We start from the raw sequence: 27,143 nt of genomic DNA, 5'->3' as shown, positions 1-27,143 counted from the left end.
ATAACGGAGGTCAGAGTCACACCATTCAAGCGGATAGTCCAAGGAGAATCGGGCTACCGCAGGGGCAGGGGAAAAAACTGTGATTTTTTCCCAATTGATTTGTATGCCAGACAATCTACCGAACACCAAGAATTCCCTGAGCAGTGGATTGAGGTTAGTCTGCGGATCTACCACATACGACGTTAAATCGTCCGCATAGAGTGATACATCTATCTGCCGTTGGAAACATTTAAAAGCACTTTGTTGGTGCAGTTGTCGGATACGGCATGCTAAAGGTTCAATCGCGAATAACAATGGACACCCCTGTCTGGTACCTCTGGTTAATGAAATTGGGTCCGACAGCTCACCATTAATTAATACTCTCGCCGTTGGATCAGTGTAAAGTAACTTCATCCATGCCACGAATATTTTCGGAAACCCCATCCTGTACAAAATGGCAAACGGGTAGCTCCATTCGACCGAATCAAATGCTTTTGTGGCATCAAGGAATATGGCAGCTACAGGTAGGTCTGGCGCTATCGTTTGGATCAGAGAGAATAGGGTACGCAAATTACTGGCCGTGGATCTCCCGGGGACCAACCCTGCCTGATCCGGAAGGGCTATCTTAGTCATAAGCAGGGAGAGCCTAGTGGCAAGCACCTTCGCCAATATCTTAGCGTCACAGTTTATCAAAGAGAGCGGCCTATACGAATCGCATTCAGCGGGGTCTTTACCTGGTTTCAGCAAAGAGGTAATCACCACCTCCCTCATCGACCCTGGCAAGATGCCTATCTCCAACGACTCCTCAAAGACCTCTTTGAGCACCGGGGCCATTATATCAATATAACATTTATAAAATTCCGCCGGCAGACCATCCAGGCCAGTCGCCTTACCATTATTAAGCGACATGATTGCATCTCGTATTTCATCCAGTTCGAACGGGGCTCCAAGGAACTTCCTATGTGCGTCGCTCAGCCAGCAGAGCGCCACATTATCCAGGAAGTTCCCAAATAGGATCTCCCCAGCGCGTTGTGTAGCATATAACTCCTTATAATGTACTGCGAAGAGGCCTAGTATCCCCTTCGTATCCTGGTGTATTTCACCCTCCGATGTACGTAATTCCAGGACGTGTGTGTTGCACCAACGGATGTTTAGTGATCTCCGCTAAGGCTCGACCCGGTCTCTCTCCCTCACAGTATCTTCGAGCCTGCCAATGTTTACCTCTGAATTTGGCCTCTCTATCTGCTGCCTCTTCATATTGCGTGAGCCTGTCTCTAAATTCCTTATGAATGGGGCCCATCGGCTCCCTAGCCATCCTGGATTCCATCTCCCTAAGGCCTGCCTCCTAGTTTCTTAAGCGTCCCTCGAATGTCTCTCAGTACCCCAAAGCTCTTTGAGATGTAGTACCCTCTGACCGTCACCTTAAACGCCTCCCAGATGGTCTCCACACTATCCACCGATCCTTTGCTGCGAGGAAAAAACTCTGCCATTTCCTCTCCTAATTCTGTTCTAAACTGTGTATCCAGAAGTGCCGTGGAGTGCATACGCCAATTTGGTACGGCCCTATCATAGCCCGGGACTGACATCTGAACCAGAACTGGGCAATGGTCCGAATAAGACCTCGGTAAGTGCTTAACTCTGCCTAAATTAACCACCAACCCTCTAGACAGAAAACAGTAATCCAGTCTGGCCCACGTATTGGCGTATGTGGTAAAGTGTGTTCCCTCCCGAAGCCCAGCATGCACAAACCTCCAACCATCTATCAGTCCCCCTTCCGCCATTATACCCGCTAAAACATCCCTTGCATGTCTATTATATTGAGGGCTGCCATCTGACCTGTCCAATCCTGGAACCATTGCAACATTAAAGTCTCCCCCCCCCATATAATATGCATTGACCCCGATTGCAGTAACTTTCCCCAAAGCTGTGTGTGAAATTCGGGCGAATCTACGTTAGGACCGTAACAGTTTACTATTGTGACTGTGTCCGTACCAAGCCTGTGATCCAGATCAGGGTATATAAATTCTCTCTACTTCCACGGACAGAGTAATTCCACAGATACACGCACATACACTCACCATACGCTTGGGCCCATTTCACTAACATACACTCAGATTACTCTATCAGTACCAACCTTGAGAACAAACAAACTACCACTAGAACATACCTCAATCTGTTCACTTGTGGCATTTCAATGAAATCAATCTGCATTCTGGTAAAAGGACCACCTTCTCTGCCTATTGTTCCTAGACTCACCACTGTCTTTTTCCCAGTGTTAAATTGCTGGCAAATCAAACATCTTTGACAAATGCTTTCTGCAATCATCCTGAACTTTGCATTGTACCAAGTCTGTTTTAAAAGACCTGATCATCGCATCCCTTCCCAAATGTCCCTGGCCATGATACATCCTTGCCATTGCTGACAACATAGAATTCGGCATGACTGGTCTACCATCTCTATAGATCCAGACATGATCTGTTTCTCTTGGGGCACAACCTGCCTTGTTCCAGTCTTTCTTTTCTTCCTTTCCTGCCTCATCCTGCAACTGTTTCACCTCATCCCACGTTTCTAGGACATTAGTAAACCTCACAGAACAAAAAGACATTTCCCTTTCTCGTTCACTATTAATCGAGTGATTATTTTTAGCACAATACTGTGCAATGTCATTCGCGAATCGGTTTCCAATTGTCACAAAATCATCTCCTTGTCCATGAGCAGCACATTTTACAACCGCTAATTCTTTAGGCAGCTGTATCGCCTCAAGCAATTTTCCAATCACCTCAGCATTCTTTATTGGAGTCCCACTCGACGTCAAGAAACCTCTCTGTAGCCAAAGCTGGCCAAAATCATGCACAACTCCAAATCCATACTGACTATCAGTCATCACAGTCACTCTGAGATCTTTCCCAATTTCGCAAGCTTTCGTCAATGCCACCAATTCAGCAACTTGTGCAGATTTCACTCCTTTCAATGGTGATGCTTCCATAACTTCTGAAACCTTGCACACTGCATATGCTGCACTCAGCACACCATCATCATTTCTCAGACATGATCCATCCACAAACAGCACATGATCACTCTCAGGTAATGGAAGATCTCTTATGTCTGGTCTTGGTTTTGTACAGTAATCCAGCACATCCAAACAATTGTGATCATCTTCTGTCTTTCTACCCACACCTTCATTATCTGGCAATAATGTTGCTGGATTCACATTCACACATCTCTCAAGAGTCACATTTGATGCTCCCAGAATGACTTTCTCATATTTAGTCAGCCGACTATGTGACATGTACTGAGTTCTGCTTCTTGTCAAAAGAATTGCCACATTATGAGGTACAAATACCCTTACAGGATATCCCATTATGATTCCCTCACTCTGTTCCAGACTTTTACATGTTGCAGCTACAGATTTCAGACAACCTGGTAAACCCACAGCTACAGGGTCAAGTGTCGATGAGAAGTACGCAATAGGCCTTCTCAGTAGTCCATGTTTCTGAATTAACACTGAAAGTGCACATCCATTTCTCTCACTGCAGTACAACTCAAACTCTTTTTCATAGTCTGGCATACCTAAAGCAGGGGCTTCACACATTCTGCTCTTCAACTCCTCAAAGGCTGCCATTTGTTCTCCATCTAGTTCCAATGGATCTTTAATTTCACTTTTTGTCAGCTTAATCAGTGGCTTTGCTATCAGGGAGAAATTAATTATCCACTGACGACAATAACCCACCATTCCCAGAAACATCCTCACTTCTCTCTGGGTCTTTGGGGCTTTCATTTCCCTGATAATTCTGATCCTGTCATCAGTCACCTTTCTCAGACCCTTTTCAATATTGTGTCCAAGATAATGCACCTCTTTCTTGCAAAATTGCAATTTGGCTGGAGATACCTTTAACCCTCCATCTGCCAGATGATTCAGTAAAGCTATGGTATCTACTTCACAAGCTTCACGTGTCTTTGATGCCACGAGTAGGTCATCAATATATTGCACTAGTACTGAGTTTTCAGGCATGATCAAACTCTCCAATGACTTTTTCAATAACTGATTGATTGAATATCGAAGGACTCTCCGTGTACCCCTGTGGGATTCGACAGCATGCTAAAATACGCTGGCCAAACCTAAATGCAAAAATCGGCTGGCTGTCATGATGCAATGGAATTGAAAAGAAAGCATGACACAAATCAATCAATGTATACCACTCAGCATCATGTGGAATCTGATACAAAATCACTGACGGATTTGGCACAATAGGACAACATGCCACCACAATCTTGTTAACTTTTCTCAAATCCTGTACAATCCTGAACTTCCCATTAGGTTTCTTTAGCCCCATTATCGGTGAATTACACGGGCTACTCAGTAACTCTCTCTCAACTCCTTGCTGAATCATTTTCTCAATTATAGGAGTTATTCCTTCAATTATTTCTGGTGTCATTTTGTACTGAGGAATGTTAGGATAAGTAATTCCCTCTTTCACTGAAATTTTCACAGGATCTACATTATTCATCAATCCCACATCCTCTCCAGTAAAATCCCAAACTGTCTTTTTCACTGTGTCTCTCAGCTCTTGAGGCAAATCCTCTGGATTAAACACAGCATATGTACCAACCATCTCACTTTCTCTATTATCTAGTCATTCGGTACAAAACATCTTCATCTTGTGTTTCAAAAGCTATTCCATCCGGAGTACAAAAAATTGTACAGTTCATTTTACATAGCAGATCCCTGCCCAACAAGTTCACTGGACTAGTGTCACAGACCACGAATCTGTGCATGTCTGAAAATTTCCCTATTTGTACCCTTACTGGTTCAGTAAGACGTGTCTTGATTTGTGTATTGGCTACACCAACTACTTGGATTAATTCATCCGAGAGAGGAAGATTTCTAATATCTGCTGACCTGACAGTTGATCTTGTCGCACCTGTGTCTACTAAAAAAGTAACACTTTCTTCATTTATTTTCCCATCTACAAATGGTCCTGCCTGGTCTATTTCTAGAGTTGCACCAAGTATGCACTCTTCCTCCTCTCCTCGGCACCGTCAATAATCAGACTCACTCCCTTCATTCTTTAACAAATACTGTTGTATCTGGTTAGAACGCCTTGGTTTGTTTACCTGCTCCTCATTGTAGAATCCCGAATCCTGATTGTACTTTTGTGACCCTCTACTCTGCGGCAAGGGCGGTTTTGGCTCTTGGCTCTGCTGTCTCACAACCTTCTGTTGTTGCTGCTGTTGATTATTCCCCTCGTTCTGCACCTGTTGATTTTAAGGGTTTACTCTCGTTATTCGCTAATGGTGGATTGGTACATTCAGATCTCCAATGTCCCAGTTGGACACAGTTGTGACAAGGAAACTTTTTTTTCGCTTCCTCAAGATTCCCCTTTCCTTTCCCTGCATATCTGGGCCTATTCCCTGAATTATTTGCCTGTTCCACCAACTGTGCTTCTTGTCTCTCCGCAACCTTCACTTGTGCCCACATTGCTTTCTCTTTCAGCTTTCTCTGTTTTGCTTCAATTTCATCACTGAAGTACTTTGCATGTCTCAGAATCTCATCTATTTTCTTACTCTGCCAGTCCACTGTATGCTCACGAATTCTCTCACTAATCTCAGGTCTCAGGCCATATACAAATCTGTATACAAAATGACTCACATCCTTGTCACCCAGGTGTTCATCCCCACTGAATTGTTTAAAAGCCAGTATCAGCCTCTCATAAAAAGCATTAACTGATTCTTTTGCTTCCTGATGTGTTCGATCTATCTTAACCCAGTCTGTCTCTTTTGGAGGGACTTTACTTTTCAGGTATACAATCACCTGATCATACTTCCTCATTACCTCTGGATCTGGTGCTCCTGTTCTCTGGTCTCTTGGATATTCCTCAGTAGGCCAACTTACAACTATTTTACACTCAGCCCACAAGTCTGCTGGAACAATTATATCAAACAGACTATTCAGGTCAATCCACAGCACTTTTGACAATTTCACAAATCTGTCTACCTGCCTATACCCCTCGACTGGCTTTTCTCTCAGTCGAGGGAAATCATTCGTAAATGATAAAATATCCTGTCTGGTCCATGGAACATGTACATATCCTCCTCCAGGTATTTCTCTCATAGGATGAGCATCCACTGCTTTCTCTTTTTCTCTCACAGGAAATGCTGAATAAGTCCTGTCCACTGATTCTTCCCTTTTCTTATACCACCTATCCTTCCATTTTTCTACGTCACCCCATTTTCGCAATAAACCGATCATCTCTTTAATCTGTACTGTTCTACCAGCACCATTCAGATTTTCAATATCTTTGTCCGTAAAATCCATCCTGTAAGACCTCTGCAATGCTTTCACCTCATCAATGTCAACTCCTTGCTCACTTGCTATTGCTCTTAACCTGTCATGCGTATTTTTAGCTCTCCAGGTAATGTTTTTACACATGAATAACAATTCTCCATCATGATGATTTTTTAGAATGTCTGTAGGAACTGTCCCTACCACAAGCTCCTCTAATTCTATGCGTAACTTGGCCACATCAATTGCCTGGGAATCTTTATCCCTCTTTTGAAGGACTCTCATCCAATCATTCAAATCTTCAGCTGTTATTTCAGTAGTTCTTTTCACTGGAACCACCTTTTCTGGCATCCTCTGTGGTTCTAACATTGGCATCCCTGAACAACTAGCATCACTAGTATCCAATCTCGAATTAGACTGTACCTCTAATTCTCCACTGCATGTGTCACGTCTGGATTGTCTCAAATCATCATTACTTTCTGTCCTTTTTCCTGAATCTCCTGAGGGACCAGCCAAACTTGTCAATCTATTCCCAACATATGGAATCACCAAACTATTTTCACCCGTCCTCTGTTTATCAAAAACAGGCATAACCGGACCTATTGTTACAGGCACCGTAACAGCTTCTAGATTCTTCGTCAGTTCTCTAATCTTTTCAGTCAGTTCTGATGTGGTTCTGGCTAATTCTCTCGTATTCTCATCACCACATCTTTTCTCTCTCTCTTTTTCTCTGAAAGGGTTACCACTTCTTAATTCAGGTGTCACAACTTCTGTCTCAATGATACGCAATGTATCTCTTATCGGAGAAACAACTGGTGTGCTCTCTTCTGGTTCTGGTCTATATGGAGGTGGTTTCTTGTACATCATGTCATTCAAGACCTCATCCTCATACTCACTAACTCCATATCTTTTCACTTCTCCCTCCGGAACCCTTTCTGTACCCTTCCTTTCTTCCCTCTCGTCAACCATTCTCATAGGATATAATCCCTCTGACATACTAGCATCTCGCCATCTCCTCATTCGATCATGATGAGTTTCACGATCATGTTTTCTCCCAAACATGTATCTGTAGTTGCCTCCAGACCTCTGTTTTTCTCGCTCATGTACTTCCTCTTCCCATTCCACCAAAGCCTCAAACTGTGTCGGCCTTGGTCTAGGCTCTAGACTCATCATTTTCTCTCGCAAATTTCTCAACACGGCCAAATTAAATGAACCATGTTCTGGGAATGCTAAGACACCATCTTCCTTAGTATACCTAGCCCAATTCTCCAACCATATACAGGTATGATACCCATATCTCGCAACCATGAAGGATGCAGGCGTTTTCGTTGGAGGTAACAATTCACCTTCTCTTGTTTTAACATCTTTATCCTTGTCAAACCATCCTTTAATTTTTCCGAACAAGGATTTCTTCTTTTTCTCTTCTTGGTAATACATTTCTACGTTTACCAAACTTTCTAATCCCTTCCGTAATACAACTGAATAGTACGATATTTTATCCAATACCAGCGCGACTCACACCAACGCACCAATCCTGGAGCGTCTACGTCACCCTGTACTCCTTCCAATCCTTGCGCGGCTCACACCAACGCACCAATCCCAGCGCAAGCACTGTTCTGATCCACTACCCAATCAGAGCGCGGTCTCAATGACGTCAGCAGTCGCTGCAGTCGTTCCTGCTCCTGTCTCCTGTCAGTCGTCTACCCCTCCTTTACAAAATCTTCTCAGTAGACTTCGTGTCAAATTTTACAAAATCTATTAGTTACAACATATAAACATCTCCATTGTCTGTTTCGCTAACCACAGAATAGTAAAGAAAATCTATTTCACAAGAATCCCGTCTTTCCCTGAAACAGCACTCACTTCTGTTCCACTACGGAATTAATACTCCCGTTGACACAGTAGCACATTCTACTCTGCCCTTCTAACATGCATCCATTAACTGTTTCCTCTAGGACTGCTCCAAAGAGTCTTGCAATCAACTAAATGCTCATACATTCATGCACTTTCTTACAAGAAAATATAGTACATACACACAGAATCCTGCCTTCCCGAGAACAGCGAACAGTCTGTCCTACTACAGAATTATAACACGCATTTAACCAAGCAGTGTTTTCCTCTGCCCAGTCTTTCAGACAAGCTCAGAGAATACCTATTACTTCTCCCGCGATAAACTTTAACGGCGAACCTTACGGATCCCTGGGACTTAAGACCAGAGTTTCACAGATAACCCTCGCTATCATACACACTCCTTTTATACCAGAAATATATCCCTAATAGTAACACACGACGATGTCACTGATTCCGAACCCAGACAATGTGACGCGCAACTTCAATTGTCACACGTTTTTCCTGCATACGTACAGGACCAACAATCCCGTCTTTCCCGAGAGCAGTATATACTTCCCTCTGCCTTACTACGGAACTGCTACCAGCTCCCAAATTCCAGAAGCACTACATAAAACTCAACACGACGACTCCAACATATAGTATTAGTACATATACTAACATCAATCAATAATCAATAAATCAAAAAGCCAATGTACAAGCAATCTAATCAGATCAAGACAATAATCAAAACCATCCTCTGCTACCAGGAAATTGATCCAGATCAGGGTATATAAATTCTCTCTACTTCCACGGACAGAGTAATTCCACAGATACACGCACATACACTCACCATACGCTTGGGCCCATTTCACTAACATACACTCAGATTACTCTATCAGTACCAACCATGAGAGAGAGAACCTTTTAAACACCCTGCATCTACAGTGAGGTCAATGAGACCAAATTGACCCTGTCTTGAGTCATGATTTAAACAATAATAATCACAATAGAGTACTCAATAATTGACAAGAAAATAATCACCAACACACTAATTCAAAATTATGGTACTTTATCTAAAATTAGTTCATAAAGAAAAATCAATCAAAACAAAATCATTATTCATTATTCTCATAGTTACCTATTCTAGCTAAATGTCATAAATGGGTCAGGACAGGTCTCTCAGTAGAAGTCTCCCAAGTCGCCGTCCTCACAGCATCGATCCTCACCAACACAGGTTTGGGGAGAAGTGGCCTTAGACCCTCTCTAGTCTAACAATACTTATAGAGAAACTTACAAAATAAAGCAACATAAAATGTTCTAAATTTCCGTTGAGCCGCTGAGCAGAGCGAGCAGGAAAGGATGTAGCGTCGCTACATTTGGAAAATCTCCGCTCAGAAAAATCACAAAAATAAAAAGACGGAAGAAGGAAACTCGAGTTTGCAACTGTAACTTTTTAAAATGTTCTTCCTCGGAACCATCACGAAGCCACCACTCTAATCACAAAGTTCATTGTGGCTCTCTTTTCCTCCAAGGTTACTTGGACGATTTCCCAGAGTCGCTGTCATTGCGGAAAACTTTCAAACTCCAGCAGAAGCCATAGTCATATGACTTTCAACCATGCCTCTCGTCATCTCATTTTACTCGAGCACAGGCTTTAAACGGCAGCCATTTTCTTTAAGGCCAAAACGAACCATCTTAATCGAAAGAAACACAAACCACGTTACTACATCTTCGCAATGATTAAACAGTGTTAATTCCCACTAATACCCTTATGTGTATGTAATTAACTAGCCATTTGCAACATATTTAAGCATTAGTACACGTTATTCAAAAGCGTTTTGTACTTAAACAAACAACACTTAGCAACATTCATTTAATAAAACCTGCACATTATTATTAAGCAACATATATGCATTCCCGCGTGTAATTTCTCTTGTTAATTCATGTTGGTTAATTAGAATTTTCACACAAAACAAATAATTAATAATTACAATTAGTATTTTTAATTCTTAACATGTAGACAAACTGAAGCTTCAAAACCCGATACATTTTCAACAGAAAACTCTGCTCCAGCACCTGCCCCATAACAAGACAAATCTTCCCTCTGTATCCGTATGCTCACCTAATTTCACAAAAGGCACCGTTTTTTTAATTAAAATTGCAGTGCCCCTAGCATAAGCTGAATAGGAAGAGAAACTTCGTACCGCTGCCCACTTGCTAGCCAAGGCATAAGTAGAACGTGGACTTAGATGCATTTCCTGCAATAATGCGATCTGTACCTGATGCTGCTCTAGATATGCCACTACCCTCCTGCACTTTCTTGCATCATTTAACCCTCGCACATTCCATAATAAGACTGTAAGTTTCGTTATCCATTCAGTATCCGCCATCACTCCTCCAATCCCCATAATCGGAATAGCCACATATCATAAAGCATGTTACTTTTCCCATGAACCCGCAATCGTGGCAAGATTAGCCACAGCAACCACAGCAGCGGACTTTCATTAATAAGCAAAACCGCATTCCAATAAACTTCTCCCACCACCCTCCTCTGTAGGAAAAAAACCCCTCAACTGTCCCAAGTCTCCCACCCCCTTTAACAAACTCCAAACCCCATTCCCTTCGTCTAGCACGTTATACCCTCCCCGCTCCCACTGAAGCAAACCCCAACCTGCCAGCCATGTACCCTCCCCTTCCCTCCCACAATTGCCCCTAGAACTAGGGCTAGTAGACTCCCCACACAACAAAGATACTCAAGGGTATTTCCCTTCGGGGACCATTTCTAGGTGGCAACACTAATTCCCCTCATTATCGCCAAAACCACAATGTTACTTGTAGTTCGGCCTGGTGACCCAGAGGGGGGTGTCCAGCGTTATAACCATAGGTACCGCACAACCAAGCAGTACTATCAGTAGACAACATAAAAGCGAAAACACAAAGTACACCTACACCCCTGTGCTCACAGCATTAAGGAACAATCAATGTGCGTACTCCAATGCAATGTCTTTCTCAGCCAAGATCCTCAGTCTCATATCTCTTGCCCCATACTCGTATACTGAAAAGAAAAAAAAAAAGAAAAACCCAGAGTCCCAGTATGCAATCAGTGTTCACCCCACTCACTGTTCACCTTCCTCCATCTCCTCGTGCAGTGGATCCGGACCTTCCTCCGACCCCTCAGCAGGCCTGTTAGCACGCTTATAATGTTTGAGAAAATCCTCTACTTGCTGGGGAGTTGTGAAACTTTTTGTCGGCCCTGGTGCGTGACTCTCAAACGAGCTGGATAGAGCAATGCGTAGTCCATTTGCAAGTTACGCAGTTTGGCCTTTACAGCTAGAAATTTCCTCCTCTCCTCCTGTACCATCGGAGTGAAGTCAGGGTATAGAGTAAAGGAATTGCCATCATATGATAGTGATTTTGTGCTGCGGGCCGCCCGTAGAGCCGCATCCCTATCCCTATAGTGCAGCAGCCGGGCTATGATTGGCCTGGGGGCCGTACCTTATTTTGGTCTGGGGCCCAAGGCTCGATGCGCCCTTTTTATAAATTGCGGAGAAAAAACTTCCGAACCAATCGCCGCCAGTAACATCTTCTCCACGTAGTCCTCCATTTTGCCCACGTTGGTCGTCTCCGGAATACCTACTATACGGACATTATTACGTCTACTTCTCGCCTCCAAGTCCTCGTTTTTAGACGCAATAACTCTCAGCAGGTTGTCCATTCTGGAGAGCTGCGAAGTGTGCTGTTTCGTAGTGTCCTCTGAGTCCGATATCCGTTGTTCCGCTTCTTTCAGACGGTCTTCATGGGAATCCAATTTATGAACCACTGCATCCATGCGCGATGACATTCTGTCAACTTTGTCAGCGATCGTCGCAAACCCTTGACGCATCTCGCGCAGAACTTCTTGTAGGTTAGCTGCTGCATCTGTTGAATCCCCCGCGACTCCACTCGTTCCAGCCGGGCTGTGATGGACCCCTCCAGGTCCAGTCGTCGTCTTGTTAGAGTCAAACGTGAGCTTGGGCTGTCTCGTGTCAGGCCTGCCCATCCTTACTGTTAGCCAGTGCAGAATATCGCACTTTGTATATGACCACTCTCCAACTCTCCAGCCAGCAGGCCCAATATAGTACAATCAGCATGTAGTGTTAGGGGGGGGATAGGATGCTCAAAGAGTGGTTTATGATAGGAGCACAATACGCCCCCCAGTCTCAAGTCTCTCGTCCCTGGGCCAGGCAATGCTTCGTACCCCTTCGCAATCCATGCTACTGAATCTCAGGACAATACACTATGCGGATTCTGTCAGTGGACTTGAAAGGATGCAGTCGCCTTCTAACCCAAGATGGCGCCGATCTCCTCACTCAAACCCTTGGCTCTGCAGCCCAGATCCAGCAGTTCAGTGCGCTCAGCTTGATGTAATGGAGCCTAGTGCAACACCCCTGGCGACTCAGGCGGCTCTGTAGAATCCCACAGTATGTCGATTCTCCACAGTTATAATCCCGACTATCGATTCTGGGGACAGGGCCACGTGCTAGTGCCGGCGTTGTTGATCTCCCATGGGGGGAGTATGGTCAGCAATAGTCTATCTGTGCTGGACTCAGCATTAAGTTCCAATATAGCGCCAGCACCCCCAGACACCACGTCACCAGTCTGCCACCGGGGCTCCTGCTCACACTCCTGCCGTGGTCCCTGACAACGCACAACCCCCTCGCGTGGGACCTCTTCAGTTCGCCTTTGCCTCTTGTAAGGGAGGGGGGGATCAAAGAAGCACCTTCCCGATCTGCCAGTCAGGTAAACAGCTCACAACACACTTGCGCCTCCAACAAGAATAAATCAGTGCCCCATATATCCCGGGCAGCCTCGGCACTCCCCAGCACCAGCCCCCGGCCTGCTGATGGCTTCCAACACTCATGGGGGGGGGGGAGCCATGTCGCTACCACCCCCGGCAACCCCCTCTTCAATGTCCCGGTGCTCTGCTTTTTTTCCCCCCGTTTGTCTTTTCCCTTCTTTGTACCTGAGGGCGCGCCTCGCGACTCACTCGCTCTGGAGGCCTAATGCCGTAATCACAGCCCCGACCTTGCCTGGGAGCCGCAGCCAGCCGAGCACCTGGCTTCCTCCACCCGTCCTCACCGCTGGAACTTCCGGAGCTCCTCTCTCCTGCAGCGGCGCTTCAATTCCGATCAAACTCGCCAATCCGTGTTCGGGTCTCTTGCTGAGTCTCTGCGTGCAATGATAGCACCAAATATTGCCTATTAAAGGATATTTATACGGATATTTGTCGCCGGACTGCGGGAGCCTTACACGAAGGCTTCCATTCGCTAGTGCGCCACCTAGCGTCCCCCAAATTCTGGGTTACTTTCCCTGCAGATTTTCCTCTTCCTTTTTAACAAGAGGAATATTTGTGCAAGTATGCATTACGACTTACCAGGTGAACTCGCACCTTCGAAATGGCACTGAACCCTGCAGGTTGTTATCTCATGCAAAAGTACCGCCCTGTACAATTTAGAATGAGTTACATGGAAGCTACAAGCAGAGGTTGGTTAGGTTACGCTAGGCTTTCTACAATGACAGCATTCATCTCCTGAGCTTTTAAAAAATATATATACATTTTTTTTCTTATGATCAATCAGACTGGTCACCAGAAACTACACACTCTCTAGTAGGTAAATTACCCATCTCAGTTACTTCACCAGTATTACACCCTGATTCTTTCCCAATACACAGACCTCTTTAGCTGGTGCTTTATCTCCCTAAGCTGTCTTACAGTGTATTGTTTGTTACAAAGTCAGAACAGCTTTACTATCACATTTTGTATGTTGCCAATGTTTCTGGGGGCAGAGTTTGTTGAAAGAAATGCATAGGTTGACTGTCATTTACTCTAGCTCAAGCCGCCTTTATAAAATCAGTTACTTCATGAGAGCATGTGGTTTTGAGATACAGCTGCTTTTATTGGTGAAGTTCTCCTAGAAGGCTTAATTATTCTATATATATATATGTCAATATGAAATTGAAATCTTGCTATCTGAGCACTCGTTCACTCCACATAACGCGTCTGTGATCTTCAATTAACGTCCTTTATTCAATTATGGAAACTGATAATCACAATCCAGAAGGTTGTCTATATAACTTCCATTAAATTATTGACCTCCCCTCCAAAATTCCCTATGACCAAAGTATAATCGACGGAGCCAACAGGTGTTTCGCAACAGTGTCAATTTTTCAGGGTTGTTGGATACAAAGCACTAATTCTTTGCACAGACTTTCATTATGTATAATGAACCATACCAACATATAGATGTTAGATATATTAAACAGTTCTAATGAAAGACGATTAAAAAAATCAAAAAGAAGGCAAGCTCCAAATCTCCAAAAACGAATCCAACATATCATTCAAATGTATAATCAGTTGGGGAATATTTCAAAATGTTAGAATAAGATATTTCCTCATAATGCTTCATAAATCAACTCCTCTTAACATCATACTGAGATTGTTCAAAAACACAATTTTCTGTTTACTCATTAATAAATTCGACCATGCTATTCCACTTTGTTGTAATTCACTTGATCTATTTAAGCACTTTATCCCCGAAACTTAGGTCTTTTGTCTATGGGTATACATTTTTGATTACTACAGCAGTCCTGTTAACACCCTAATTGGGTACAGATAAATATCAATTCTAATATTAACAAGTTATGATGTCACTGCATTCATGAAATCCATGTCAATAATATTTTTGGAACACCAGATGCCCCAATAGCGAATTTCTCCAACTTGTTATCCATATTCACACAACATCCACTCAGCAATCTTAAATTAATTTAACTTAACTTTAAAAATGTTAATCATTTTAGTTCTAGAACAGTCTTTAGGGGCCATATCGTCAGTCAACCTAAAACCTTAATTTTTAAAGCGGTTCTTTGTGAACAATTCCTCAATTTTTCCAACCCCATTATAAAAGAATCCAATTAGATTCCGGTATCATGGGGTTAGAATAATTGAGAAATTGCTCACTAAGACGCTTTAAAATTTACATTACAGAAATTCGTTGTTGCTGTACACAATGAGGGTGTTATAGGGCCCCTACAGCCATCAATAATTTATACCCATGAACAAAAGACCTCTATTTTTGGGATAAAATACGAATGATGATATGGTTCATTATACCATGATAATGAAGATTTATATTAGGAATGACAGTGTATCTAACAGCCATGAAGAAGCGATGTTGTTGTGAAGCACCTGTTGGCCGTGTTGATTGTACATTTGTCACTTGGAATTTTGGAGTTGGGACCAATGATTTTTCGAAAAATATCAGCAAACTTCTGAATTGTGGCAAACCAGTTTCCAAAATTGAATAAAAGACCTTTAATTCAAAATCACAGACTGATTATTTTGAAATAAATTAGTGTTCTCAGATCTCCAGGATTCCAATTTTATATGGACATATTCATAGCACTGGTTTGGTTGTCTGTAATCAGAAAGTTGAGTTTTAGGCTATTATTCCTGTGAACTAAATTGAGTATTACTTAATTATTCTGTATGTTAGCACAGAATAAAGACAAGATTGCACAGGACCTCCATACTGTACTCGCATGCTCAACTGTTGACGTTTTATTTCTTCATTGCAACAAAGCTTCAGACTTACCAGTTGTGCCTTGCAGGAAGCATGTGTGAAACTCCTTCGTACCTTTTATGGAGGAGTACCTCACAGGTATGATCAGCATCTACTTTCATTTTGGAATCCCTGGAGGACCATACAACATGCCATGATTGCACTCCTCTTTTGAGGAAAAAAATAACTATTGAGCCCAGCTACTGACACTGCCCTTTAAAGAATTTTCTCACTCCTTAATGGACCATTGGATGAAGTTGACGAGTGCTTAAGAGGATAGGGCTAGACTATTGCAACATAAAATAAAACTTCAAAATATGTAATTGTTAGGATGCAAAAGCATTAAACTGCCTCTCTCTTCGTGCACCTGAATCTAACAAATTCAGACTTTAAATCTCTGTGCTGACTGAGTCACACCTAAGGCAAGCCCGTCTGCATCTCGACCATGACCATCACCAGCACCAGCCACTATGCCTGGAAAACCCCAAAGGTGCACCTGCAAATCTTTTATACCCCGGAGAGTTTACTTAAACTACACCCCCTCCACTTTGCAATGCAACAACCTGGGGCTTCTAGAAGCAAAGGGCCAATCTCTGGTGTCGCTAGGTAAAACGCTATTGCACCGTCTTGATTTAGGTGATGGTTACAAAAAGGAACACTGAGTTACCTCCAAGACACTTAAAGCTGCACTTATTAATGTCTCTGCGCTTATTCATCAGGTATGTTACAGAACCATTGCATCCAGACAGTGGGTCAATTTTGCACTTTTGTGTTCACCTCGGTCTCTTACATTTTTTTTTCTTCTTCTTCATGTTTTGAGTCTTTAGGAACACTGTGTCGCTTCTTTGTATCCCCCACCCCCTTTTTTGGGTGTCCAGCTTTATAGACCTCATATATTTGTTTAGCTTTTTAAAAAGGGTTGAATGTGGGAGCCTGCACAATGTTTTCTTCTGTACCTATACTGCTCCTCTTGAAGTGTTGTCAAATTGGAACTGTTACTGGGGGACCTTCTCTTTTTTTATTTTAGAGTTAGCCATTCTGACAAAAAGTTATTGAAATATTTAATTACATACTAGGAAATTATACACTAGGTCACCTTTTACAGTCCGCCTTCACACCTCTGTCGCCTTTTGCATCCCATCCTCCCCTGGTTGCTTGATTGCAACATGAATTGTCTTTTTAACACCAAAATGATGTCATTAACATTTCTCCGTGACCTAAATGTGAGTAGAGCACCTCTGCTAAATACATTTTAACCATGTGCTCATGTCTGCACAAAGTCCCAAGAGACCAAGTAATTGACAGTTATAGAAATAACAAGTAATACAACTTAATTTCAAACTTCAACTGAAGGACCTGGGCTATTACAACCTGGTAATAAGTGAGCAGGTCTGTACTCAGAAGATTAAATCCATCTCATGAATGTTGGGCAGAGCACTCATCCCAAACTATTCTGACCTCCTGTAGTTGAGCTCATACCATATTCTTTTAAAATAATATTTTGCACCTGTAGTCCACCTAACATACCTGGGTAATCATATGCTTTAACTTTTCCCCCATCTTTCCTTGGCATGGAGCCTGGTGTAATTCTTCCTCAACAAGATATTGGTCCAGTGGTTGTAAACATCCTGCTGTTCTAACCAGAGAGCCAGTGTCTAACCATAAATTGTTTGAAATGCTTGGTAAGGAATAAATGTGTGAATAGGATTTCTTTTTTTAAATCTCCCTGCAGCATTTTTTCTGTTGAATGCTCTAAATGATTATATTCCAATTTACAGTTATTTTCCCTTTTATACACATTGATACTCTCTCCTCGCCTAGATCATGCCACTTTTTGTCAAATGTTCTGCCCAAATTGTGTGCACCATGTTAAGCCAGATATTTCTTTAAGTTGTATCAAAGCCCAGTATTGCTAATACAAAATGTCCTTCCTGGGCTGTAATTGTGTGCTCCTCTTTCTTGTCCTCTTGTGGGGGGGATAAGGTGTTGTTACTTTGGAATTTATTATTGACCTGTATTTTCACCCTTGAAATTACCACCACCAGCCAGGTAGCCAGTCTCCTCCCACCGGTGTTCTGACTTTTACCCCAATTTATTGCTGCAGTTCAAGCCATGTTGTTGGTAATGCTTGTGTTACCTACTTTGGGACAGGATTTCAAAGATTAACTCTCTGTAAACAATGTCCCAATAGGTGGGTGTAAGAAACTTGAGATAGGCTAAACTCTTCACTGCATTATTGCTCCTGGTTTAAATTTGTTTCCCCTCGTTATCATTGTGTTTTTTCTGTTTGCTTTGTCAGTCTTTTTTGCCTTTTCAGAGTCTCCTTGTTGTTTCCTTTTCTCTGTTCCATCTATTTCCAGTTCTTGTAGCATTTTCCTGTATTCTGCTCCATAATGTTTTGGAATAAATGTGTTGTTTCTTCTCCCTCTCCTTGTAGGTGATGGTAAATGTGTGATCTGTGACTCATACGTCCGGCCGTGCACACTGGTGCGTATCTGCGATGAGTGTAATTATGGCTCATACCAGGGTCGCTGTGTGATCTGTGGTGGCCCAGGCGTCTCTGATGCATACTACTGTAAGGAATGCACCATTCAGGAGAAAGATGTGAGTACTTTAACTGTTCAGCATCCATTCCTGTCTGGTCTGCGCCCTGGTCTGTCACTACATTGTCACAGCAGAGTGGGGCCCAAGCAAATTTCTGTTGATGAACTGCTGCTCCCCTTACTATTTGGATTTTGATTTCCAGATGCAGCTCTTCCAGCGAACCCAAGTTGTTCTCCTTGGCCTCTTCATTCCTATTCTATTGTGTGCTTAAAGCATACAAACAGGGGTTTGAAGTATTGGCTTTCTAGGGGTTCACAGCATTGTCGAAGTTGAGAATGAAGAGGGAAAATAAAGTGCAACTGTAATAGATTGCCTGGCATTCACGGAGAGTGCATGACATCTTCATATGTTAAAGGTATCTCTCATGATGTCCCACAAACTGGAAATGACCGGTTGCCTTGTAAATGCCAGTTTGGTTTTATATTTATTTATATATCGAGGATAACAAGAAACCTCCATCCATGGCTTAAACTGGATCCAGAAGGCTACACTGAGTCTCCAAGAGTTTTTTTTCTGGGGGGGGGGGGGGGGGGGTGCTTTAGTGTCTGTCACCTCTAGATAGTTCTAGTTGGGTCTGCTTTTCCTTAGACGGAGCGTTTGTTGCTTTGCTAATAACTGTGGCCCGGTTTGATAAATCTTCACAAAACTTTCCCCCCAAAAGGTTCATCCACTGTAGCTCCATTCTGGAACGTTTCTGGGTGATCCGTCAAGCAGGGGGGAGAATAGTGTGTGTGGGTGTGGGGGGGGGGGGAGGAATCACAAAGCACAAAATCCCTATGCATTTTCCATAGACTTCTTTAGACATGGCTATAGCAAAAACTGCTGAACAGAATTACACCAAATTCGTCAGGAAGCTAGATCTTGGTCCGCAGATTGTGCTTTTTGTGATTTAGTGGAAATCCGTTCAGTAGTTTTTGAGATATTTTGGGGCAAAAAATATATAGATATTTGGACGATTGGCCTTGCGAGAGTACGAAAAATGGAGCCCTGTGATTGGCCGAGAGGTCCATTTTTCCCATTAACCTTCAAGCTCTCACAGAAGTGTGAAGGCGTCAGTCTAGCAAGAGCGAACTCTCTGGCTGGCTATTGGAGTTTTAGAAATGAAATGGGCTATATTACTGTTTACTATGGAAAAATTGCAGGTGTTGTGGAAATTAAGTGAAAATACGGTATAAATGGGCAGCAGAAAGGCATCCTGTCACCCCTAAATTGGGAGAGGAGGTCTCTGAGGCACAACTGCTTCAATTAAAATAAAAGTATATTGTATTAAAGAATTTACGATTTCGCAGGATCTCGAATACCAAAATGAGTGGGTAAGTTCTCAATGCATTCTTCTAGTAGAAATGCATATTGTGGCCCTTGTTAGTGAGAAGAAGTTTGTAAGACACAAGTACTATGATGAGTAAAAAATTAATTTGTCATCTTTTTTGTAAATGTTACGATCTCGCAAAAAGATTGTGAAAAATAGGAAGGAGTAGGTTTCTTCTTTTTTTTTTTTTTTTTTTTTTTTTTTTTAAAACATTTTGGTATATACACCTGCTACTGTAGGATGGAGTTTTATTGGAGATGGTGTTTGTGTTTATCAGAGACTAGTATTTACGACCATCGGCTTGGGAAGAGTTGTAAGTAGAGTTAAGGCTGTTCCCACACCCTACTACGCACAAACATCAACCAAGAGAGAGGTCTCAGCAGAGAGGCCAGTCCCTCCCCACCCCTACTGTGTACATCTGTCATTTGAGATAAAGGTCTCAAAGGCGAGGCTAGTTCGTCCATTCACCCTACTACACACCTATGTCCTTTTTAGAGCGAGAGGTCTGCATGGAGAGGCCACTCCATCCACACATGCTACTATGCATACCTGTCATCTGAGAGAGGGGTCTGAAAGAAGAGGCCAGTCCCTCCCTACACCCTACTACCCACACTTATTAATAAAAAATCCCAAAAAACTAGCAATGAACTGTAATAAACCAAAGGTTAAAATAACATTATAGTTGGGTGAATTTCTCAGTGACATCATTAATGTTTTGAACTAAATAAACACAGAAATTAAGCAGTTCTAGCTAGCAGCAATAACTATTACTTGTACCCCCGCCATGCACTGTTTATAACCTCCCATATTATATATAGCAGAACAGGACCTGCTTTCAATTATGGTTCCTTGGGCAAGGCAAAAACTATTATTCGAGATTAGTCCCCCCATATATATATATATATATATATATATATATATATATATAGCTGGAACCCAAGAAAGGTGGCGCACACCCCGGCGGTGCACGCCGGTAACGACAATATCCAAAACAAGAGACAAAATATATCGTGCGCTCTCAGTAAGAAACAGGCAAACAACCAGGTAGTGAAGTCCAAGTGTTTACTTCACACAACGCGTTTCGGCGACAAGCCTTGTTCACGTGTGAATGTGCACGTAAAAGCAGCCATTAAATAAAGTATTCAAGAGTTGATACTGGTGGTAGTCACAATCAACAAAGGACTCACAGCAAGGGTTACATAGCCGTATACATGTCAGCCATCTTAGAACGGTTAGCATAGATAAGGAATATCAAGTCAAGTCAAGTCAAGTCAAAGATTTATATAGCGCGCTACATACCCAGAGGGTCTCAAGGCGCTTGTAGAAGGGTGGGGAGTTACTTGTCGAATATCCACGTTTTGAGTTGCTTTCTGAATGCTAGGTGGTTCTGAGTAAGGCGAAAGTGAGTGGGAAGTGAGTTCCAAGTTTTAGCTGCTAGGTAGGAGAAGGATCTACCTCCCATGGTGGTTTTGTTGATGCGAGGTACAGTGGCAAGGGCTTGGTTAGAGGATCGTAGCTGGCGGGAGGGGGTGTAGAAGGATAGTCGTGTGTTGAGGCATTCGGGTCCGATTTCGTAGAGTGCTTTGTGTGCGTGGGTTAGGAGCCGGAAAGTGATCCTCTTATTGACGGGGAGCCAGTGGAGGTTTTTCAGGTGATCAGAGATGTGTTCTTTACGCGGGATGTCTAATATGAGCCTGGCTGAGGCGTTCTGGATGCGTTGTAGTTTTTTCTGGAGTTTTGCGGTGGTGCCGGCGTAGAGGGTGTTTCCGTAGTCCAGTCGGCTCGTGACCAGAGCGTGGGTGACTGTTTTTCTAGTTTCGGTAGGGATCCAGCGAAATGTTTTTTTGAGCATGCGAAGAATGTTGAAGCAAGATGAAGAAACGGCGTTGACTTGTCTGTTCATCGAGAGTGAGGAATCCAGGATGACGCCCAGGTTCCGTGCGTGGTCCGTCGGGATGGGTGCTTTTCCAAGGGCCTCTGGCCACCAAGATTCGTCCCAGGCGGAGGGGGAGGTACCTAAGATGAGGACTTCTGTTTTGTCTGAGTTCAGTTTCAGACGGCTGTGCTTAATCCATTCGGCTACTTCTTTCATTCCTTCGTGTAGGTTGGTTTTGGCCGTGTTAGGGTCTCTGGTGAGTGATAGGATCAGTTGAGTGTCGTCGGCGTAGGAGATGATGTTGAGGTTATGTTGGTGTGCGATGGCCGCGAGGGGGCTCATGTAAACGTTGAAGAGGGTGGGACTGAGTGAGGACCCTTGAGGTACGCCGCAGATGACTTCAGTGGCCTCTGACTTGAATGGTGGAAGGCGGACTCTCTGGGTTCTTCCGGAGAGGAACGAGGTGATCCATTCCAGTGCTTTTCCTTGGATTCCGATGTTTTTGAGGCGCTGTAGAAGGGTGCTATGGCAGACTGTGTCGAAGGCTGCGGAGAGGTCGAGGAGGATGAGGGCGACTGTGTCTCCATTGTCCAGTAGAGTTCGAATGTCGTCTGTTGCTGCGATGAGGGTGGTTTCGGTGCTGTGCTTGGCTCGGAAGCCGGACTGTGAGGAGTCGAGGGATTTGGTGGTTTCGAGGAATGCGGCGAGCTGGTTGTTGACAGCTTTCTCGATGACTTTGGCCGGGAATGGAAGGAGTGAGATAGGGCGATAGTTTTTGAGTTCGGTGGGGTCAGCTGTGGGTTTCTTCAGGAGGGCGCTGAGTTCGGCATGTTTCCAGCTTTCCGGGAAGGTTGCGGAGTTGAGGGAGCAGTTGATGACGTCTCGGAGGTGCGGTGCAATAATGGAGTCTGCTTTGTTAAAGATGTGGTGAGGGCAAGGGTCTGTGGGGATCCTGAGTGGATAGAGTTCATCAGACGGATGGTGTCCTCAGTGGAGATTGGCTTCCAGTCATTGAGGATGTTCAGGGGGGGTGGGGGTCCTGCAGGGGATTGGGTGGGTTGGTCTTCGGGTTGGTTGTCGAAGCTGTTGTGGATGTCTGCAATTTTGTTGTGGAAGAATGAGGCTAGGGAGTCGCAGAGGGCTTGAGAGGGGGTGATGTCGTTGGAGTTGGCTGAGGGGTTGGTAAATTCCTTGACGATGTTGAATAATTCCTTGCTGTTGTGGGCGTTGTTATCTAGACGGTTCTTGAGGGCTGCTTTCTTGGCATTTCGGATTAGTTGGTGGTGTATGCGGGTGGCGTTTTTGAAGGCGTCCTTGGTGCTGGTGGTTGGGTCTTTTTTCCAGGCCTTCTCGAGGGAGCGACAGAGTTTCTTGGATTTCTTAAGATCATCGTTGAACCAGGAGGCCTTCTTGCTGCCTAGTTTGATTTGTCGTTTTTTCAGTGGTGCTAGGATGTCGGCGCTGTTGGATAACCATTGGGTGAGGTTGGTGGCTGCTTGGTCTGGGTTTGAGGAGTGGGCGGGGGGCCTTTGAAGAAGCGATGAGGAGATCTGGTCGATGGTGATTTTGTTCCAGTTTCTTTGCAGAGTGGGTTGGGGGTGGTTGTTGGATGTGGGCTTGTTGTAGGTGAAGTGAACGCAGCTGTGGTCAGTCCAAAGGAGAGCTGTGGTGTGGCTGAAGGAAACATGCTTGCTGGAGGTGAAGATAGGGTCGAGTGTGTGACCTGCGATGTGGGTGGGGGTAGTGACAAGTTGTTTAAGTCCGAGGTTTGCGAGGTTGTCCAAAAGGGTGGTGGTGTTGCGGTCGTTGTTCTTTTCAAGGTGAAAGTTGAGGTCTCCCAAAAGGATGTAGTCCTCGGAGGGGAGCGCGTGTGGAGTGATGAAGTCCGTGATGTCTTCACTAAATTGTGCGCGGTGTCCTGGTGGCCTGTAAAGGAGGGTGCCTCTGAGTGTGGTCTTGGGGTCGATGTGGATCTGGAAGTGAAGGTATTCAGAGTTGGCGAGATTGACGTCTGAGCTGGTTGAGATGCGGATGGATTTCTTATGGACGATAGCGATGCCTCCTCCTGTGTGGCTGGTACGGTCCTTGCGAATGATCTTATAGCCTTCCGGAATGGCAATGGTGATGTCTGGGGCTGAAGAGGCATTCATCCATGTTTCTGTTAGGAAGGCGACGTCCGGAGAGATGGTGTCGAGTAGATTCCAGAGGTCAATGCCGTGCCTGTGGACCGAGCGAGTGTTGAGCAGGATGCATTGTAGGTGGTTGGGATCGGATATCTGTTGTGTGTTTATAGATGAGGAGTTGTTCTTGGTGCCATCGAACTTGCAGGAGTAGCAGGAAAAGGGTCCATGGGTGTGTCCAGGAGCCGCTTGGACGCAGTTGGGGGAACGGCCGGGGTTGAGGGCTAGGAGGGTGGTGGCATCGTAAGTAATGCGGGAGGGGTGGGCATTACGAGGACCAGGGGCTCTGGCGCTGGGCGCGGTCCAGGCGCGGACGGGCGTAGACGGGCTTACCTTTGGCGCACCTTTGGGGCGCGATCGCTGCGCGTGAACGCTGCGCGCAAAAGCCACTGTCATAAGTGGATAGTTGAAGGGGAGGGGCGAGGCAGGCTCAGCTGGGAGGCGGGAGCGTGATTGGAGGGACGGGCTAGGACGTCACAGGAAGCAAATGGCTGCAACAACAACAACAAACACTTAACGCAGGGAGAGGTTGGGGCGAGCAGTGGGGCGCAATGATCAAAATATATATTTTAAAAAAGAAATGGCTGACAAAGAGTAGCGCTATGAGCACAGCTCATTAAGAGTGACAGGCGGCGCTATGAAATTGGGCACAGAGCAAACACAGAGCAGCAATCACAAAGCAGCAAAGCAGCGCTGAGGACAGAGCGAGTCAAATGCACAATGCGGCGCTATGGTAGTCCAGCTGAAGAATGCAGATATTACAAGCAGCGTGGGAGAAGCGCTACGATACCCAGCAGGAGAACAGAGGGGAGCAACCGGATCTGCACGAGTCAGGAATATCAACCTAGATGGATACGAAACAATAATATACATATATGCACAGTATGTACCCGCATGTATTAAGTCTGAAAAAACAAATGAATTTATCATGATACCAAAGTTAGTAGTCAGTACATTTCAAAATAGAATTCATAATGTAGTAGTAGCACAGCGGTTCAAATAACTGTTAATAATTGTCAAGTGCACCAATTAATAAACTTCACGTGAGGATACTAAAAGAAAAGAAATAAAATAAAATGTACCTCAAGTGAGGTGTTAGCCGCAAGAGAAAGAGCCCATAATGAGTCTCAAACTAGGCTCATATTACCATCAAGAATAGATGAGTGCTAGTAACCAAACGTAGTGTATAACCATGGCAGTGCATACTGACATCTCTATATAGTGTCCAGGTCTACGGGCAAGTGCCCCGAAAATCTACATCCATGCTATTATCTCAAATAGACAAGTCATATAAATAGCAGTAAAAATTACTGTTTTAAAATTATACAGGGATCAAAGAAAATGTACTAACCAACTAACAATATAATGACCATTGGCCAACCAAACTTATCTTAAACAAAGAGTGAGACCAGATAACGTGCTTGTATACTTAAATGGAACTGCTGGTGAAAGGATGATGAGGTGATGAGCAAGTGAAGAACAACACAGAGGAAAAGGGTAGGATGCCCGTGCCGGTGAATATAAGTGAGGGGCTCCTTCCTTCTCTCCTGTAAAAAACACATAAATACTATTAAAAACATGAAACACTATAGCTCAAATTATATGCAACATAATTATTAATGCAATATTGTCACTTAAAGCAAAGAACAGAAAGACTGAAAACAGATGAACACATCAGCAAGATCAACAGATCAAAAGATACAAAAATGCAGTAGGTGGTCAATTCAGATCTTCATCAAATCACTAATGCCTAGGATCCCTCTTTGAGATGGATTGACATTTCCTCATCCATATTCAAGCCTCCCGGGCTTTTAGTTTGAAACTCTATGATGTACCTAGACTCACGTTGTCTGAGGGTGAGAGTCCTATCCCCACCTCTCGGGTTTCTAGGAATATGTTCAAGAATGAGATCTCATGCCAGAAACATTAGAAAAATGTCTTTCATAGAAATGACGTGCAACAGGATATTTCTGGTCATTATTGGTTATAGCTCTCAGATGTTCCAACACCCTCTTTTTAGCTGGACAAGTGGTGCTTCCAATATACCAAAGTTTACATGTGCACTCAATAGCGTAGATAACACAGCAAGTGCTACACGTTAAAAATTGAGTGATTTTCTTGGACACCCCTCCATATTCAAGAGTATCTTTAAATTTACTGTGTCTGCAGGCTTTGCAATGGCCACATGGGAAAAATCCCACGAGGCCATGACCAGTATTGGTGGTGTAGTCGGTGATGTCATTCCTTACCACCATGTCGCGTATGTTCCTATCCCTCCTGTAGGTTATTGTGGGCCTATCAGTGAGTTGGGTGCCCAACACCCCATCAGTTTTTAAAATGTCCCAGTGTTTGGGAAAAATGCGTTTGATTTTGTGCGCCTCTGAGTTATACGTGAGAATCATGCGAACACCCGTCTTACTGACTTCATCATCACTGCCCACTTTCTCTTTCAGGGTGTCGGCTCTACTTATCCCTTCTGCACGTTCCTTCGCTTTCTTTAAGACCCAGTTAGGTTAGCCTCTGGTTTGGAATCTACTGATAATGTTATCCCTCTCAGCTGAATAGGCATCAGAGCTGTTACAGTTCCTCTTAGCCCTCAGCAGCTCCCCGTAGGGTATGCTCCACTTGAGCATATCAGGGTGGCTGCTGAGGGCATGAAGAATGCTGTTCCCTGCTGTGGCTTTCCGAAAAAGAGTGGTACACACCTTGTTCTGTTTGACTTCTAGTCCTACATCTAGAAAGTCGGTTTTCGTGGCATTGATGCTACCCGTTAGGACGATATTGTAGCTGTTGGCATTCAGTTTGTTAATAAACTCCTCTGCATCACCTCTGGAACCATTCCAGACAATGAACAAATCATCAATGTAGCGACGCCACATGACGACATTCAGGAGATCATATATATATGTGACCCGTAAACCAAGGTATTGTTCTACTTCATTTATTTTATAATTTCATTTGTTTATACAATGCATTGAAAATACATTAGACACTTTTGTATCAAAACCTTCATTTTGAACAGTGTATATAGGATACTACACAGCAATCTACTTTTGATCCTTTATACACTTTATTTTGGTTCAAAATGCAAGAAGTATCACTTCTGTGTTTTTTTTTAATTTTCTTTTTTTTTATTTTTTTTTATTTTAAACATCTTATGCCATATTCATTCACCCACATGCTTGTCATACAAACTTAATTTGTCCCAAATATCACACACATACCTTATACCTTTTGACTTAATAAAAATAGTGATCAATAACAAATTTCAAAACCGGTCGTGAAAAAAATTACATCAAATTCTATCATTTCTGCACATTCCTTTTATCTCTTTGTTTGGTACATCCACTCAAAGACAATAGCAATATTCCACACTATTTTCTTAAATGTTCTTTATATATCTATTAATCCCATTCCATAGTGCGTTGTCGTCTTTGTTGTGGCTTTTATATTAAATCCACGCGCATTTTGGCAATCCACA

General features: G+C 43.6%; 1 protein-coding gene across 1 annotated transcript in view; it reads left to right on the top strand.

Moving 5' to 3' along the window:
* PHF5A (PHD finger protein 5A) overlaps positions 1–27,143 on the top strand; it is a 71,109-nt gene that overhangs the window by 30,519 nt on the left and 13,447 nt on the right. Inside the window, exon 3 of the mRNA XM_085601208.1 lies at positions 18,131–18,297. Coding sequence (XP_085457334.1) covers positions 18,131–18,297 — 167 coding nt within the window. The remainder of the gene's footprint in view (positions 1–18,130; positions 18,298–27,143) is intronic.

The sequence above is a fragment of the Triturus cristatus genome, chromosome 4_2, assembly GCF_964204655.1.
Source record: "Triturus cristatus chromosome 4_2, aTriCri1.1, whole genome shotgun sequence".
NCBI classification, from domain to species: Eukaryota; Metazoa; Chordata; class Amphibia; order Caudata; family Salamandridae; genus Triturus; species Triturus cristatus.
The sequence above is the reverse complement of the archived record's forward strand: the minus strand, read 5'-3'. Positions and strand labels throughout refer to the sequence as shown.